At 38.7% G+C, this 18,467-nt stretch overlaps 2 protein-coding genes across 2 annotated transcripts; one reads left to right on the top strand and one right to left on the bottom strand.

Moving 5' to 3' along the window:
- Positions 1-59: 59 nt before the first annotated feature.
- psmd6 (proteasome 26S subunit, non-ATPase 6) lies at positions 60-3,357 on the bottom strand. Its single transcript, XM_077574453.1, has 8 exons — positions 3,084-3,357; positions 2,582-2,787; positions 2,305-2,450; positions 2,003-2,222; positions 1,730-1,838; positions 1,367-1,535; positions 362-439; positions 60-275 (listed from the first exon to the last, which is right to left on the bottom strand). The coding sequence occupies exons 1-8, from the start codon at positions 3,226-3,228 to the stop codon at positions 179-181; spliced, it is 1,170 nt and encodes a 389-aa protein (XP_077430579.1). The 5' UTR covers positions 3,229-3,357; the 3' UTR covers positions 60-178.
- Positions 3,358-5,426: 2,069 nt separating this feature from the next.
- Positions 5,427-12,179, top strand: slc2a9l1 (solute carrier family 2 member 9, like 1). The gene is made up of 12 exons (XM_077574032.1): positions 5,427-5,490; positions 7,972-8,067; positions 8,208-8,356; positions 8,429-8,553; positions 8,662-8,791; positions 9,639-9,787; positions 10,755-10,942; positions 11,024-11,134; positions 11,290-11,391; positions 11,501-11,576; positions 11,662-11,789; positions 11,866-12,179. The coding sequence occupies exons 1-12, from the start codon at positions 5,467-5,469 to the stop codon at positions 12,049-12,051; spliced, it is 1,464 nt and encodes a 487-aa protein (XP_077430158.1). The 5' UTR covers positions 5,427-5,466; the 3' UTR covers positions 12,052-12,179.
- Positions 12,180-18,467: the final 6,288 nt, after the last annotated feature.

The following is an 18,467-nucleotide window of genomic DNA, read 5'->3' as shown; positions in this document are numbered from 1 at the left end:
TATACTATTTATACAAATTAATGTCTCTGCCTCTTTCCTAATAATTCCAAAACACCAGCTTTAACAGTCAAACATTTTATTATGTACACAAAAATGAATTTGTCAACAAACTACAAGTGTAAGAAAAGCAAAGATGACGGCGCCACCTTGCTGACCTGACAAAATGTGGCCACCGTGTTTACATGTTGATAACTCTCGACAGTTTCTGGACTCTGTTGAGCAGCAGGTCACCCTTCTTGATGGTCTCCTGGTACTGCCAGTTTTTACTATCAGGCCTGGTAGAAACAAAAATGATTTGCATTTTCTTTTGAGTTACCGGTCAGCGATAATATAAATGTGGTCTAACGAATGGTGACCTTACCTGTTGGTTTCCACAATCTCGTTCACTTTATCAATTTTGCAGTGGAGACGTCCGGCAGCGATGAACCGGGACAGCTCCCTAGAGAGACAAACAGCTTTTATATTTGAGCCCTTGACTGGCCAGCAAGTGGTTAAGTTGTCACAATATAGCTCATTGACAAAGTAAGAAATTGCTCAGTGTCGAGAAAGTTATGCTAGCTTGACCATTCAAGTAAATAACAGGGAGACCTGTTATTGTCCACATCTAAAGTACATACGCATTTAATTATATCCCATCACAAACCAACCACTCACAGCTTTACTATTTAAACACCAAGATAAGCTGCTAAACTTGTCACGAGTATTTATTTATTTTTGCAATTGGAAGTTACATTAACTCATTCACTGCCATTGACGCCTCTAAACGTCAAAAAAATCATTTGAACTATTTCTATTAGTTAAACATTTCTTCCCCCACTTTTGTTAGCAAGAGTATGAAATCCTAGACTTTTTTTTTTTAATATATATATTTTTTAAATAAAAGATTAAAAATTAGGGGCGTCAAGCGATACATTTTTTAAAATTGTAATTAATCACATGACTTCAATAGTTAATTCACGATTAATCACAAATTCTAAATCTGTTCTAAATGTACAATAAAAAAAATTCTAGGTTTTCATACTCTAGTTAACAAAAGTGGAAAAAATGGTTAAACTAATAAAAATTGTTCAAATTAATTTTTGATATCTATAGCCGTCAATGGCAGTGAATGAGTTAAAATACATGTAACATGTATAACAAATATCTGCTGCTACAACAAACTACCACTTACATTACTGGCATTAATCATAACAATGACACTACTTTTAAAAATAGCAACATAAAATAATATTTACTGGCTCAATGCAAAAAAAAAAAAAAAAGAAAACAATCACACAATTTGACCTGTGACTTGGTAACCTTGACATAATTTGGCCCTCTGTGACAACAAATTGAGGAAATCTGTTATTTCGTATACGGCACTCACTGGTCGATGAACTCTGTGCTGACACCAAATGCCTCAGCCATGTAGCCCAGTGTGAGCGAGCGGTACGACTCCAGCAGCTGGCTGTAGGCCTGGATCCTCATCTCCCTCACGTAATAGCGGTAGTGTGGGGCGAAGAGCCAGTCCTTCTTCATCTCCTGCTCCACTGTTGCTGTGGGAAGGGAAGGAAAGACACCGGAGGTGAGCTTCTTTGGAAAATTAGAGTGGGGGAGATGTACAAATACTTGTGAGGCATCAATTACACACAGATTTTCGCTATTCGTGGCAGGGCTCAGTCAAATAATAAACCATGATCAAGCACTTTAATCAACATTTAACGCAACAGGCAATGTGAAATGTCCTCACCGAGTGACTGAAAGAAGACCGAGTAGCGGCACTCGTAGAGCGAGAACAGATACTGGCGAATAGCTGGGAGACTGTGCAGCACTTCCAGGATCTCCGCTCCTTTTATCACCTGAAAAACAAAACACATTACTATCATGCATCCCGAACCATAATGTACATTACCGATCCTAATGCATTGAGAAATAGAAAACACTGCCATGCATTAATGATTTAGAAACTGCAAAATAAAAAAAATCGCTAGCTTGTTTGCGAGTGCACGTGTTTTTCTTGTACTTTTTCGCGAAGGTCAGGGCGCTTGAGGGCGATCATGCACACGTAGACCGTATAGGTGACAAAAGTCTTGTAGTCCATAAGCTCGTATGACGTGAAGGTGGAGACGGTGTCGAGAAAGAGCTCAGCGGCTTGCTTGAAATCCCTGATGGCCACGCAGTAAAGACCCTGATAGACCTTCAGTCGATTCCTCCTGTCCCAGTCTCCCCCCTCTTCAATCAGGCTGTAGGGGAAGGGGCGGGCGCAATCAATGACTAGTATCATACACAATGACGATGCTCGACACTTTTGACCGGCATTATTACCTTTTGGCTTTCTCAGAATTACGCGTGATGAGGTCGCTGTCCATGTAGAAGAGGCCGATCCTCAACAGGTAGAAGACTATGTCTAGTCGGTGACCCAGAGCCACCGTCTTGTCATAGGTCTTCCTGAATGCTGTTAGGGCCTCCTCCTGTGTGGAAAAGCAGGATCAGAGGCTTTTTATGTGAAATACTGCTTGTGTTGGATCTAATTCAATTGTTCAATGGTAGCTAAAATTGTGGTTGGTGAGATGCTATGAAGACAGTATAAGAGCGAGTTTACCTTATTGCCGATCCTGATCAGATATTCAGCTTTGGCCATCATCGCATCCCTGATCTCACTCTCCCCGAGGCTCTTCTCCGCATCCTCCAGCACATCATCGAGTCGCTTCAGCTCATCTTCGTTTGCCTTCTTCATCTTGCTCAGCAGGTCACTGTCGAGTTGCCACTTGAGCTCCTTGCATAAGGTTTCATAGTAGGGGGCCATGTCTATGGCACAGAATTAATAAAGCTAAATGTATTAAAAGGTCGGGGATATGATCATAAGCGGTTACAACTTTGTTGGTTACGCATTACAAAAGACATGTCAAGCTAAATGAATGACAACAAGAAGAAAAAACATTTGCCATGTTGAGCATGATGGATGTGCTTTAGCTGGAATTAGCCAGCCCCTCGTTAGCACCTTGGTTTTACCATTGAGCACCATCATACTCATTGTTTTACGCGTAATAACGTTTTTGTCGCGACAATAACCATGATCATAAAGTAGTAACATGCTAACTCACTGTTAGCTTTGATAGCGTCCATGAGCTCAGTCTTCACTTTAGCATCTTGTCGGTGACCATCCATTGTGAGCAAGAACTTGAGCTGTGCTATCCTCAGATCAGGGTTCTTGGGCAGACCCTCTTCCTCGAGATTCTCTAGCGGCATGTTTTGTCTCAGGTGTATACGTGAGGAAGATCAAGTAACGTTGTCTTTAGGAGGACGGATAGCAAAATTGACGGATGTGTGCTAATCAACGATGACTACGGCAAACAGCACAGCGTGGTTTCCGGCAGAGACGCTCGACGAGGAAAGAAAAGAGAGGACGTCTTTGGGATAATAACTACCCTAGTTACAGTTTACTGCCATCTGCTGGACACAACCACAAACAACAACGCAGTGTGGACCACTAGCCTACTGTCTTGATTGAAATTGCGCCTTATGCATTTTGAGACAGTTGAATGTCAATAAAATTGCAATGTTTCCACATTCAACTGGACCATTAATTTATTATTTATTTCAATAATTTATATTGAAAGTATAGAATGCCTGCGTGCTCTGAAGTTCAGGGTTTGAATTTCTACTAAAACAAAACAATCTACTGTTATTTTTGTCAGCAAATGTTGGCAGAAAATGGGCGTCCCTCTTTACCAATACTTGCGTACTCGGACAATGAATGTCAAGTGTATTGGAGATATTGTTGGTTGATCATTTATTTGCTGTACATGTACACAGGCTACTCTTGGCCAGCCTGTTAGCAAGCCAACACATATTTTGTCAAATGGCACTGTGGTGATCCATGCCTCTATTTTCCTCCTCAATCGACATTTTTCTTCCTTTCAGATGAGCAAACACGGAGCCAGAGGAAGCTGTAAGCATATAATCCAAAACGAGGCAAAAAGCAAGTGATGTAAATGGCAAAACATTTGGAAAATACATTAAAGATAAACATCTCTGAAAACCATCTGAGGATAGGCTGAACTGTAAAAGATACAAAGTAGGTGAAAGGGCAGAATACAAAGATGTACTGTATCTGTAAAATGGCACAACACATGCTAGGCTACTTTTACCAATGTCACATTGCATCTGTTGCTCATCTGAAGAAGAGCTTGCAAGGAACTTAAGTCCACGCTTCATTTGACTTTCAGTAGCTACCTCTGGTCACAATTTGGTCTCTGACTATTTTATTAAACTAACTTTTGTGATGAATTATAAAGAGTAGTTTTATGTGACCCACTTTTTACTTTTACATAACAGAATGTTAGGAAAAAATGCTACTATATATGTTTTTGTGCGTACATATAAGGCCATTTCTTTCCAATACTACTCACAAATGTGCATATCTGAATATGACAGTGAGCACTTCTTTTGCCAAGGTAATCCATCTACCTTGCAGGCGTGACATTAAGATGCTAAGTACTTCATTATTGTTTTACAGGTGTGCCCTAGGTTGCCCACATAATAAGGCCACTCTAAATTGTTAATTTTTACAGTATTGGGAGCAAAAATTCAGTATTTTTTTTTTTTTACTTAGTCCTATATTATTTATCGTTTGTGAGGAGCTCAAATGTTTATACTAGATGTTCATGTCGTGCATGTTCAATACTGTCTATCCATATGTGTGTCTTATACTGCCCCCAGGTGGCCAAGTTGGGCAGTAGCATAATGGCAATTCAACGGTTGTCAAACGGCAAACTCTTTCAATTTGTTTTGCCTATTTAATGATTACTTGTATATTTTATAAAGCTCAAGTGCTGTTTTTCTCATAAAAAAAATTGGGGCTGTTTTTTATTGGGGGTGGGGTGGCGCATGGAACGGATTAATGGCATTTCCACTTATTTCAGTATAAGGAAAGATGTTTTGAGATACAAGTGATTTGCGTTACAAGTGTGGTCTCAGACAAATTAAACGTGTTTTTCATTGCCCCACTGAAAGTAAAGCAAGGTAATATTGTTGAGCAATATTAAAATTTTCACAATTCCTAATTCATATATTGGTCTATTTGACGTTTATGCACTTTTTAGAACATAAAGAAGTCAGAAGTTATGTGGTACTTGATTAGTAGTGCTGTTTAAAAAAAATGGGAGAAAAAAAGAATGTATTTGATGTTATTAAGCGTATGGTGCAAATATCACAGGGAGAAACAGACAAGGACCGTTACATCAGTGAAATAATACTGGCACCCAAAAACAAATTCTTTACACTCCATTATTAACAAATAGTCAATGATTTAAGATACTTACAAAGTCTTCTAGGAATTTGCATCAAGACATGTGTCAGCCTGTATTTGTGCTTTTTCCGGTTAAAAAGTGTAAGAAGTTAATGATAAGCAGCCTTAGCTATTTAACAGGTTCCCGTTAGACTGCATGCTCTTGATCTGTGAATGTGCGTGCAACTGAGGACCTCATGGAAACTGTACTGCAGCAGCTGGTAGGCTTTCGCAGAATTTATTTCATTTACTATAGTTTGTATTCGATCAAATGTTCACGTTTGAACTTTTTAATGTTGCTCGTGTTGCTTTACAGCCCTGACCTCGACCATGATGCTGTACATAAACAAAATATGTAACTCAAAAGCTTCAAGTTAAAGCAGTGACTCATCCCAACCATTTTTGCTTAGTCATTCTAAATGTTATTATCTAGGTTTTGTTTTAACCGTTACATCAACAGGAAAGTTGACGATGAATAAAATGTTTTGAATTTAATTTATGTTGTTTTGTTGTCTAAAATGTTAAATGCTTTTCTGTCAGAACAAAGTGCAATTTTACATTTTTTTCATTTTCTTTCTTTTGTTTTCTCTGTTTATTAATACATTAATCTGAAGCTCATTTATAAAAAGCTTTCTATTACCTATAATGAAATAAAATTTCCTAATCATGAGGAGTTGAAGGGGTGGGGTGGTGGGTGTCAGAATGGACTTTCACCAATTCAGATAAAAAAAAATAAAAAATACTGTCGCTGACAAACCAAAATAGATATGTTAATATCAAAGACAAAACATTTAATGCTTGCTTTGCTGATTATTTTCTCTTGCCCTTGTTTGTCCTCATTAGGGTAACAGGTGAGGCGGAGTAGGTAGATGATGAAGAGCAGGGGCCCCAGGACAGAGCCCTGGGGCACACCTGAAGTGACTGGCGAGGGAACAGATGAAAAGGACTTTAGCAAAATTGACTGAGTGTGGTCTTTGGGGTATGAGCAGAACCAGTCTAGGGTGGTGTGGGGGAGAGTCTATTGAGGAGGATGTGGTGCGAGATGGTGTCAAAGGTCGCGCTCAAGTCAAGCAAAATGCTTTAACCCTATAAAGTCAAATGTATCATATTAAATACATTTCATGAGTATAATATTAACTCATTCACTGCCATTGATGACTACAGATGTCAAAAAATCATTTTAACTATTTCTATTAGTTTAACATTCTTCCACATTTTTCCTAGATTTTTTAAATTGTATTAGAACAGATATAAAATTTGTGATTAATCGTGAGTTAACTGGTGAAGTCATGCGATTAATTACGATTAAAAAAATTAATCATTTGACGCTCCTAATTTTTTTCGCATGACTTCACTAGTTAACTCACGATTAATCACAAATTTTATATCTGTTCTAAATGTACCAAAAAATTCTAGGTTTCATACCCTTGTTAACAAAAGTGGAAAAAAAAAAGTTAAACTAATGGAAATAGTTAAAATGAATTTTTGACGTCTATAGCCATCAATGGCAGTGAATGAGTTAAAACAGGAAATGATTACCAGTATGAAACAAATAAGTACTTTTTTCTATTTGACTTTACTTAATTATACTGAACTCTTAACCCAATACATCTTAGTACCTGGACTAAATTTGTTGAAATAAATACAAACAATCATACACACTCACACCTAGGGACAATTTAGTCACTTCAATTAACATACATTGCATGTATTTCGGAATGTGGGATTAAACCGACAAAGCACGGGAGAACATGCAAACTCTACCCATAATTCCGAAGCCCGGACTCGAACTCACATCCTCTGCAATGGAAGGCAAACATGACAATGTCAATGTCAATGTCATCCACCCACTATGCCCCTAACAAACCAATGACAGATAATGTTAAAGAAAGCCATTTTGTTTAGTTCTGAAAAAAAAAAGAAGCAAAACAGTCACTCTATAATCTATAATTTATCTATAATACACACAAGTCAAAGTTCTATGTTTCCTGGATGGCCTTAAGCAGGAAAAAACATATTTTATAATAATTAAATTAATTTAAAGCACACTAATATATTACGTTTGTGTACATACATAGTGTAATTAGTGTATAACGTGCATTATAATGTACGTTAAGCATTTAAACATATCAAATTCTAGAAATTTCTCTCTCACTCTCTCTCTGTATGTCTCTCTCTCTTCCTAGTAAAGTGTACTTGTTTTTAGCAGTTCTAAAATTAAACATATTAACTGAGAAAATCTTAATTATTAATGTAATTAAAAATTAACATTTGCTGTAAAAACATTACACGGGAAAAAAACAAATAGCACATTGAAGTATACCTAATGTTTTTAATCAACTGTGAATAACTGAGAAAAAAAACATTTATCACTGTATACTTATTAATAGTGGGAAATATTCTTTTAGATTTTTTGATGTACTAATATGTTTGATATGTCTGTTTATTATTATATTTTTGATCATTATAAATGTACAAATTTAAAGTTTTGTGACCAGAAGTATAAAATATGACACAAATCAAAAGTCATATGTGGAAGTTGATTAAAAAAAAAAAGTTTGTTCAAAAGGACCAATAAATACTCTATTTCCAAAGAATCAGAATTTTCTCTCATATAATTCATTGTTCAGGCCTAATAGGGTTAAAAATACAAGTTTGAATAAAAGTTGTAATTGTGCTACTTCTGCGCTTTGTCCTTTTAGACGCGTGGAAACGCTCTTTTTCTTATCTTAATTTTGGGAATTGGAGGAAGCTTTCAGTCAGGATACCACCTCACCTCCCTGAGTTCTCCCTCTCCGGTCGGTGAGATGCGGCGGGTGTGCAGATTATCGCACACAACACTTCCTGTTGTTTTCAGGCGTCATCACGTGACGTCAGACACATCACCATGTGCATACTGAATCCAATTTGGTTCCATGTGGATTCCTTCTCCATGCAGTTCATACAGCGCTTCATCAACAGCACCTGGTATGAGAGATACGCGACGCCACCACCAGCCATCATCTGGTCCCTCATAGTGTCCATGTATGCCGTGGGGGGCCTATTTGGCGCCGTCAGTGTCAAGTACTTCACGAGCCTGCTGGGAAGGTGAGTGGTCTCAACGGCAGCTTTCAACGAGGCCTTTTTTGAGGATTCACACCTGTGTGTGCTCTTTGGCAGAAAAAAAGCGGTGATCTGCAACAGCTTTATTGCCATTGCTGCAGCCACCATCATGCTGACAAGTAAATGGGCCAAGTCTTACGAAATGATCATTGTGGCCAGAATATTGTTTGGCTACACAGCAGGTAACAAATTGCCTCTCACACTTCTTATCTTGTCCATTGGTGTGAACGCGAATGTGTGATGATTGGTTGTACTGCTGAAATCACGATGAACATCCTCCTGGCTTGCAGCTCTGGGAGTGAGCACCCATCTTATGTACCTTTCTGAGATGTCACCCAGGAAGATAAGAGGCACTGTCACCATGTCATTTGCGACTTTTGTTTCCATTGGCAAACTGTCTGCGCAGTTTTTGGGCCTCAGGTATGAATCTGCGTGATTCGTGCAACCTCTCTTTTTATGTCCTTCTGTCAATATTTTGTGTTTGTATTACACACAAATCATAATCTAACTATGTTTTTTTCTAAACTAGAAAACATTTAGCTCAAGTTCCCATTTTTTTTGAACTAGGGGTGTCAAAATTAGTGTGTTAATTTTGTGTGTTAAAATTGAGTTCATTTAAAATTCCTTTAACGGCACTAATACTTTTAACGCGCGATTAATGATCGCCCTTTACTTGGAATTGAAACTGGGTGAATTCCAGTCATAGCAGACACGTCCACATCAAAAGTTTGCAGTAATAAATGTAATAATAATGCATATATTTGTGGAGGTTGGGGTCAAGTTGTATTTTAGTTTCAGAAATTTTACTTCATGTTAAAGATTAGATAGCTCTTAATGTTAAAAATAAAAATGCACTGAGCTGTCACCAACGTCTTACAAATGCAATTATGCCATCTAGTGGCAGAAAAAATATTTCAACACAAATCAATATCACACTCGGTTTTTATAGTACAGTACATCTTTTTAATTTTAACTCAATTCTATCAATTATTATGAAATTACTGTATACATGACTTAAAGGTGCAGCCATTTGTCCCTTTGTTTCTGTTAAACATTTTTTTCCCAATTTTATGTTAGCAAGAGTATGAAAACTTACAAAAAAATATTTTATCCTACATTTAGAACAGATAAAAAAAGTTAGAGTTAACTATTGAAGTCATGCAACTAATTATGAAAATTTTAATTGACTGACATCCCTATTCTGAACAAATTTTATATAAATGACTTCAATGTAAGATTGCCCCACATTTGATTCTCTTCCTCAAAGTGAGATCCTGGGCCGCGAAGAGCTTTGGAACGTGGTCCTTTGTGTGCCTGCGTGTTTTTCTGTGGTCCAAGTGATGGTGATGCCTTTTCTTCCCGAAGCTCCCAGATATCTGTTCATCGAGAAACGAGATGACAAAGCCTGCAAAAAGGGTGAGCGCTATTTTACCCATTACATCAACATGAACTGACTGTAAAATACATGTGTGTGGTGTGGTTTGTTGCCTAAAATGTGGCAATGTTTTTCTACATTAGCAAGATGGCATTTTGTATTTTTAATAAATTAGTATAATGCTACTAGTACTACTAATAATAATAATAATATTAATAATAATTAGTGATGGGAAAATTACCTTTCATGAATCACAATATTATTTACTCCTCTAAGTGGTGCTTTTGGTTTAAAGATGTAGTGGAAATGCATTCAATTTACATTACACTAGGCTTTGTCATTAAAATGACCACCATGAGCACCATATAGATTCCAAACTCTGGCCCGGGGGCCATTGGCCTTCCATTTTTAGTGGCCCACAGCATATACTTAAAATAACATTGGCCACTGCCCACATTACTATTGTATTTATTTATTTATTTTTAAGATGGTGGAAAAGTGATTGTCGGGAAAAGATTTGTAAAGACATAAAGAAAATGACTAATAGTAAAATAGTAACAACATTTCTTTCAATTAAGATGAATATAGCTAATAAGCAAAAATGGTTTCCTCCACTTGCTGCTTTTTGTCAAGGTCCAATTAATGATCCTAAAAATGTCAACTTACTACAGATTTCTCTTGTTTTGGTTTTCAATTTTGGAGATCAGCACAATACAGGGGCGGATCTTCTGTAGTGGGTTACAGCGCAGCTGACCACCCCAAAATTTCTTTGTGCCCTCTTTACAGAAAGCTGTGATACCGTTTTTTTAATTTTATTTTTTTACCATTTATTAATATTTTTAGTTCATCCTTCAATTTTTTTTATGTGTCCCTCAGAGGAAAGATTTTGACACCCCTGATCAAGAGTAGTGTAAATAAATAAATAAATAAATAATATAGTGAAGATTTGATTGTGTTTTTATCAGAAATACAAATTGACAAGCACAAGATCTATTCTCTCCATTGCAGCTCTTCAGAGTCTGTGGGGCCGAGGCGACTTCAAGCAGGAGATGGAGGAAATGTCGACCGAGCAGGCAACAGCGGAAGCGGCCCCCACAAAAAGTCTTCTGCTGCTCCTTCGGGACCGAACGGTCCGATGGCAGCTCATCACCATGTCTACCATCTACTGCTGCAACCAGTTTTCAGGCATGTCTATGGTGAGGATGTGGTTAACCCGTACAAAATATTCCAAACACAACATTCCGTGCCATTCCCACAACTGTATCATTTATTCCTAGATCAGCACTTTTGCTTTTGACATTTTTCGGAAAGCGGGGCTCCCGACAGATCAAATCCGCTATGTGACTATAGGACTTGGCGTAACGGAAATTATCACCTGCATATCTTGTGTGAGTATCTTCTGTTCCTTGCATGTTTCTTTTTCACCGCAAAGTAAACAATCAAATAAAAATATTAGAAAGTGGTCTAAGTGTGACGCAGTGCAACTAGAAAACGCACCATTTGAACGTAAACTACCCGTGTTGATTTGTATACCTTTCTTCAGGGTTTTTTAATTGAGCATGCAGGAAGGAGGCCACTGTTCTTGGCGGGTTATGGCATCGTGTCTGCATGCTGGATTTCAGTTACTGTTGTGCTCAACTTGAAGGTAAAAATTAAGGATGGTTGAGGACCAATATCCGGCCTTATAACAATGATGAGCTCAAATGTGAAAAGAGCAAATATGTAATATTTATGTGGCAAAGTTCTTTTTGAAGGGTTCCATTTCTTGGGCTTCTTACCTCATTGCTGTTTTTATCATCCTCTTCATCATCTTCTTCTGTGGAGGGCCTGGTATCAGCTTCACTTACAACATAAATCCATATCAAGCTCTTGATGTTTCTATGGTAAATGTCTGCATTTTTATTGTCCATGCAAGGGGGAGCAGCAAGTAGTCTCATCAGTGAGATCTTCATCCAGTCCGATCGGGTGGCTGCGTTTGTCCTCTTCGGGGTTCAGCGTTGGTTGGTATTCGCCATGCTGGGCCTTGTCTTTCCAATACTCATTGTAAGTGCACAACAAGAAATGATTGCATGATTTGCAATGGCAGTACAGTCAACATGACTGTTGTTTTTTCTTCCAGGATGCGCTCGACTCATACTGCTTTGTGATTTTTGCCTGCATGAGTCTGCTGGGTTGCGTTTACGTCTTTTTCTTCCTGCCCGAGACCAAAGGGAAAACGCTGCTGGAGATCTCAGACGACTTTCAAGCCATCACCGTCTGTGGGAAATCTTTTGTAGAAGTGAACCAAATGGAGACCAGGTTATAGGATGTGATTCTACTGCGGCACCAATGTGAATGTAGATGAACACGTGGAATGTAATGGAAATGCATTAGCCAATAAAATCCTGTAGTCCCTAAAAGTAATACTTGAGTAAATGTATGTCAAATTCAGTGCCTCCCACCAATATGTATATTAGAATAATTATGACACGTTATCACACGATAATATTAAATGGTGTGAAGCAGCTCAACAAATGTGCACAAGACAGCAACAGTCCGCTTATAAATGTATCACATCATTTTAACAAAGAAAATAATGCATAAACCAAACAGTGCAGTGGTCGAATTACAAACAACCAATGACTTTGCAATGCATCACTTTAGAATAAACGCCTTAATTGCCCTAACTTGTCTCACGACAAAAAGAAAAAGGGTAGGAAACATGCACCCAAGGACATGTGTATGTATGTGCAGGGCGGCAATACCCCACGAGAGGGCGCTATTTATCTTTCTTTAAAAACGTATGGTGGTATACCGGATACGATTGCGTATTTGTGCAGTTACACCCACAGTCCTTATGGCATTGGGAAGGCTTGATTGTTTTAATTAGAGTTTTTCTTGTATTAACTGTATAATGTTTTTGGTTTTGTATTTTAACCTTATTTGTGAGAAATACTATGTAGGCTAAATAAAATCTATGTATTTAATTATGGGGCTGATTTTTGGTTAATTTATTGTCAATGAGGTCAGACCGTTTTGGAGTTAATGTCCCTATGAATTATGCAAAAAAATCATCACACAAGTGTGATGTGATCATGGAAATGAATCTGTTATTTTAAGTAAGAAGTAAGTGAAGTCACATTTTCAATTGTGCCACTTAAAGGAACAGTGTGTATTATTTAGTGCCATCTAGAGGTATACTAATAGAATGCAACAACTTTGAAACACGCACACTACGATACCTCAGAGAAACGAGATTTAGCAAGGCTACTACCAATTACTATCAATTATTATTGGGAGTGAGCAAGCAGGAGCAGCGACGAGCAAGAGTGGCTAGCAAGGGAGCGGCTAGCAATAGCAGCTAACAAGAACTGGAGTGGCTATGTGGTATATGCCATGGACGAGGCGGGACTCCCGACTTAACGTAAGTCATACACCTACGCTATTTCCGGTTACTGGTTAACCAGCTCAGTGACCTAGTGGTAGAGTGTCCGCCCTGAGACTGGGAGGTCGTGGGTTCAATCCGGCCGGGTCATACGAAGACTGCAAAAATAGGACCCATTTGCCTCACTGCTTGCCACTCAATTGCGCGATCCTGTTGCTGGGTGCGAGTGTGTAGGGTCTCTCAGTTCTCCCAAGCACTTCAGAAAACTGAGAGACCCTACACACTCGCACTTACGGAAGTTGGAAGTCTGTGTCATCTACCCTATTTGAGGGAGCCCGACTCACGGGACTGAGCGACGACCACCTGCAGGCCCCAGCTGTGGAAGGTAAGCGTCAGACAACCCATTGGGTCCGACATGAGCTGCAAGCACCAACAGAGGCTAACTATGTTTGCAAAGTTTTTCTCCTTTGGGTATCTGTAGCAGAAAGATGGGGGCAAAACATGTTAGACTCCTGTAAAGGGGGGCATATGTAATACAATTGGCGATTACTAGACCTACCATTATATATATAAAAAAATGTACGTTTGATGTGATAGAACTTTGCATATTATTGAAATTAATAGTGAATAATTATTATTTTTTTTAATAATTCACCATTAAATGGTGCTAAATAATACACACTGTCCCTTTAAAAAAGTCTGCTCTTTAAATAAAAATAATTAATGTCACATTTATTTACAAAATGGCAATCTAATACAGATGGTACACCTCCCGGCTCGGTACTGAGCTTGTGAATGTTTCACAGTGTATGAGAGGGGGCATCCATGTCATGAACCAGATGGAGCCCTCGAGCCAAGCAACTGTGAGGTACCCATCATGTGGATCTCCATTAAGGCAAGATGCCCATCGGGCTGCAACACCTGGTAACATTTTCCCGTACCAACTGTCAGAAAGCTCAAACACATGTCAGCAATCCATATTCACTTGTGAGATGTAATGTGCAGATGTAAAACGTGCAGGCTAATTCAATTATCAGAGAGCAAGCCATTCAAAGAGATTTATTGGAGAATTGAAGTGAATAGTGGTTTGGGGTTGCAGGGAGGGTAAAGGTCATGCTTTTGAGAGGACAGGGTTAAGTCAAGGTCCACATGTCAAGAACGGAGCTTGGTTACTTGACTGCAGAGGAGGGACCCGCTTGACTTTTTGTCACTCGTAAGAACTATTTGGAACCAGAAAGGCCCCATACACATATGAGGATTTTTAAAACTTAAAATATTTTAAGCTAATATTACTTTGAAGCCTTAAACCCTAACCATAGTTTGAAACCCTAATTCGAAACCCTACTTTGAAAACTAAGGTCACACGTTTTGACAGTTGAATTTTTTAACCCATAATTTTATAGCCACTGTTATAAATGATAACCACTTGAAACCCTACCCTTACTCTGAAATCCTACTTTGAAACCCTAACAGTAGTTTAAAAACCTACCTTTAAATCCTAACCCTAAATTGAGACCCTAACCATATCCATATTTAATTTGAAACACTAACAAATGCTTTTGTAACCCTAATTTGTAACCCTACTTTTAAAACTGAGGTCAGACATTTTAATAATATATATATATTTTTTTACAAATAATAACGTATGTTAAACACTAACCATATCTACCCTAATTTCAAATGCTATCCATAGCTTGAAACCCTAATTTGAAACCCTACTTTCAAAACAGAGGTCCCACATTTTGACAGTTGATTAAAAAAACAAACTATTTTATAGCTACTGTTATAAATTGTGACCCTACTTTGAAACCCTACTAGTACATTGAAACCTTCATTTGAAACCCCAGTTTGAAACTCTAGCCCAAATGTAAATTCCTTATTTGAAACCCTAACCTTAGTTTAAAACCCTTCCCCTTCCCCCAGGGGGGATGCCCGGGGCCACTGCTCCATTGGCCCCACCCTTTGCACGCCCCTGGTCAAGGAGGGGAAATATCGTTCCAAAAACAGTCTGATTGTCTTTGGTGTGTATCTGGCAGTCTTTGCCCAAATGGTACGTAAATATATGGAGTGTTCAGATGAAACAAAGATATAGTCAGGCACATACCAGGTAAACGTGTGAGCCATGAAAAAAAACTATCTCTATACCAGCATTTCTTACTACAATGTGTTTTAATGTTTTAATTTATTGCTATTATTATCTTTTAAACACTATGTGTCCTGTTGTAACACCTGAGTGTTAAAGGAGTTAAAGGATTATCTTATTGTATCTGAGTGAATTTGTTTAAAAAATAACTATTTTTTCTTAATGGAGAATAAAGTTCTAAATTAATCAATTTAAAAATAATAGTTTCAATGTCAAATGACGCAAAATGGCCCCATCAAACTTTAGAGCAGAATAACATAAGCTTTTGTTATTGCAGCCATGGGGAATTTTAAATTGTATATAGCAGCAGCTTTAAGAAAAAATAATCTTGGTTTAGTTTCTCCCTCATTACACATTAAATAGCCACAAGGTCCTCAATTGAGCAGAATCTTGTGACAGAAGCTTTTCATCATTTCTCTGATCTTGTAAAACACTTTCAACTTCTTCAAACACCGCAAGGCTGCTCTGCGTGATGCTTGGCACACAAGAACCCTTACAACAAAGTCAGTCAAGTCAGCTGCAGCACCATATAAAACGGACCGACTTGCACTACAATGTATTCAAAACAAAAAAATCTCTCAATTATTTCCATTGCTTTGTGCTACTTGGGGAAAATATGATCACGGCTTAATTTAGAATGAGGTTTTACTAAGTGGTTACAGTATCCATCCGATACATTAAGCAGTCTGTCTGAAATGTAAGTCACATGCTCGGACAGCTGTTCTCGGATGTAGCGCAGCTGACTATTTCATCATCTTGTAAAAGTTGAGGTCATGCAGGTGAAGTAAACTCGCTAACGTGCCAGTCGTGCCAAGAGAATTAAAGCGCTCCGCTCCCTCTAATCATGAGATAAGTGCCCAAACACCTTGTACAAAACGCATGTGTGTGTGCTAATGTGGCTTAGGACAGCTAGTAGCAGTAATCCACATGGAGGTCACACGCAATCCAATTTACAGTATGACACTTCTTGTTACGCTTATAGGCAACCAGACACGTATTTAAACCGATTATTATGCGAGTGTATTTTGGTTGTTATAGGGGAAATACGGAGCTAAAATAAGATGGATTGTGAGTGGTTAACCTTCTAAAATTAAATGAGGACAATTCTCAGGAAGTCAACCCCAAAAATCTTCTTTACAATTTTGTACAGTATGTGATCCCACTCGTCTAAAACCGTTTTGAGAATACGATTTTTGTCATCTCATGGGGGCGGCCATTTTGCCACTTGCTGTCAACTGAAAATGACATCACAGTTGCTCAGGGCTCAGGTAATGACCAATCACGGCTCAGGTTCAGAAAACAGGTGAGCCGTGGTTGGGTTATGCTGCATTTGAGGATGGTCGGAAATTGGATCTATTCGAGTTGATTTTTCCCAATTCCAACCTAAAAGCGTTCGAGGCGAAAGTAAACAACCAAAATGGCGGATAGTGATAAAGTGTTTTTTATTTTGGTCCTCAAAACTCATTTTGACCTCCAGCAAACTCGTATTCTCGCAATTTTGCTTCATTTATTGTTTTTATCTTATTTCATAAGCATTTCATACAGTTCAGTAGTTCACCGTATTTAATGCAGGGAGATAGCGGCATACTATCACGTACGTTGTGTTACGTGAAGTTATGTCAAATATTTATGAATGAAGAAAGTTATCTAGTTTTATACTCGAGTAAATTGTGTTTTACAGTTCACCGTCTGTGTTTCCAAAGGGGTCGCCATTGTAGAGTGACGTCACATTGTAGTCCGTCGGTGAAGTCTCGGGGTCTTTTTTTCCCCCCGACTTCGCAAGTGGGATTTGTGAGTTCAAGGAGGCGTTCCCTGGTTTCCGTACACACTTCCTGGTTTAAAATTGGAAAAGTCAGACTTTCGACCATCCTCGAATGCAGCATTAGGGTTAGGGGTTACAGGTAGTTTAGGAAGAGTATAAAAATGAGTGACAACTTTTCTACGGCAATAGCAGCTCTAATTTCCGCAGGTAGGGAATTTCTGAGTACAGTACTAGAGCTCAAATAGAGAATGCTCTCGAACTTGCAGACCAGATGTAAGCTCCCAGCAGACTTCTTTTTGGATCCACGTGTTGCAAAGAAATGATTTGAGACGGAACAACTAAGTCAGCTAGGAAAGTGCTCAGCCATGTAATATTTTATGAGCAAGTAACAAAACCTTCAAACCGCATTTCAAGTAGGACGACTGAAGCCTATTACAAATTCAACACAAGTCAAGACCACACTGGCGTTATAACATTATCCCAGTCGGTAAAGTAATTGCTTGTTTGTCTATCAGTGCCCTGTGACAGGCTAACGACCAGTCCAGGGTGTAGTCTAGTCTAGCTAGTATAGGCTCCAGTTCACCCATGAACCACAGCAGGATAAACAGTACAAAAATGGGTGGATGAATGTTTAACACTAATACATTAAAAGGATCGCACAAGCTTGACGTCACCAATTGGCCTGTGGAGGTTTTGAAGCCTCAACTTTGGCAGATTGGCCCTTATCATCTGGGTGTCTTGAGACCACAATGGAATGAGAGGGTGGAACTGCGGCGGAGAACTTCTATCTGCGGTCGTAAATTGTCACTCTTGTGGCAGCCGTGCCCTGAAGAACACCCCTGTTTCCTACGTAAACGTCATTTATAAAAAGATCAGGCTATGGGGGTGATAATCTAAAACAAGAGAGCTTATTTCCCCTTGGACAGCATTCACACTTAACACAGGTCATCCCCTGCAAAAATCAGGTGTCGTGAGAAATTATTGTTCATTCAAATGGTCTGAAAAGGAATGAAGTAGCTTAAGTATAGACCCTTTTCGCTGACGCCACTACTTAGCTATTGCTCAGCCTCCTGGAGGACAACCCTCCATAAGGAATATATGGAAAGAGCTTTATTTTTGGCGACCGTTTTCGGTTAAAGGTGGGAAATATGTTAAGTCTCACAAAAAACATCCCTAGTAGGACACTACATTACTGCGACTCTATAGAACCAGCCGTTTGGAGCCGCTATCTACAAAAACTGGAGTTGGTTGGAGGGCAAGATCCCTATGAAGTAGAAGTGGAAGCCAAGGTATGCTGCTTTTGGTTGAAACACGAGCGGAGTACGTCGATCACTACTTTAATGGTGTAAATTGTCATTCATGAAATCCTTTGTCTGGATAATCTCCATTTGCTCTATATCGAAGTCTTCAAGCTATTTTAGCTTGCTAGCTGCTAACAAAGAGACCACACGT

This window comes from Vanacampus margaritifer, chromosome 8 (genome assembly GCF_051991255.1).
Source record: "Vanacampus margaritifer isolate UIUO_Vmar chromosome 8, RoL_Vmar_1.0, whole genome shotgun sequence".
Taxonomy (NCBI): Eukaryota; Metazoa; Chordata; class Actinopteri; order Syngnathiformes; family Syngnathidae; genus Vanacampus; species Vanacampus margaritifer.
The sequence above is the reverse complement of the archived record's forward strand: the minus strand, read 5'-3'. Positions and strand labels throughout refer to the sequence as shown.

Coding starts and splice junctions, on each gene's coding strand:
- slc2a9l1 (XM_077574032.1), top strand. CDS start 5,467: ATGGAAACTGTACTGCAGCAGCTG. Junction 5,491..7,971: donor AAACTGTACTGCAGCAGCTG/GTAGGCTTTCGC, acceptor TTGTCCTTTTAG/ACGCGTGGAAACGCTCTTTT. Junction 11,392..11,500: donor CTGTTGTGCTCAACTTGAAG/GTAAAAATTAAG, acceptor TTCTTTTTGAAG/GGTTCCATTTCTTGGGCTTC.
- psmd6 (XM_077574453.1), bottom strand. CDS start 3,228: ATGCCGCTAGAGAATCTCGAGGAAGAGGGTCTGCCCAAGAACCCTGAT. Junction 2,788..3,083: donor GGACGCTATCAAAGCTAACA/GTGAGTTAGCAT, acceptor TCTGTGCCATAG/ACATGGCCCCCTACTATGAA. Junction 2,451..2,581: donor TGATCAGGATCGGCAATAAG/GTAAACTCGCTC, acceptor TTTTCCACACAG/GAGGAGGCCCTAACAGCATT.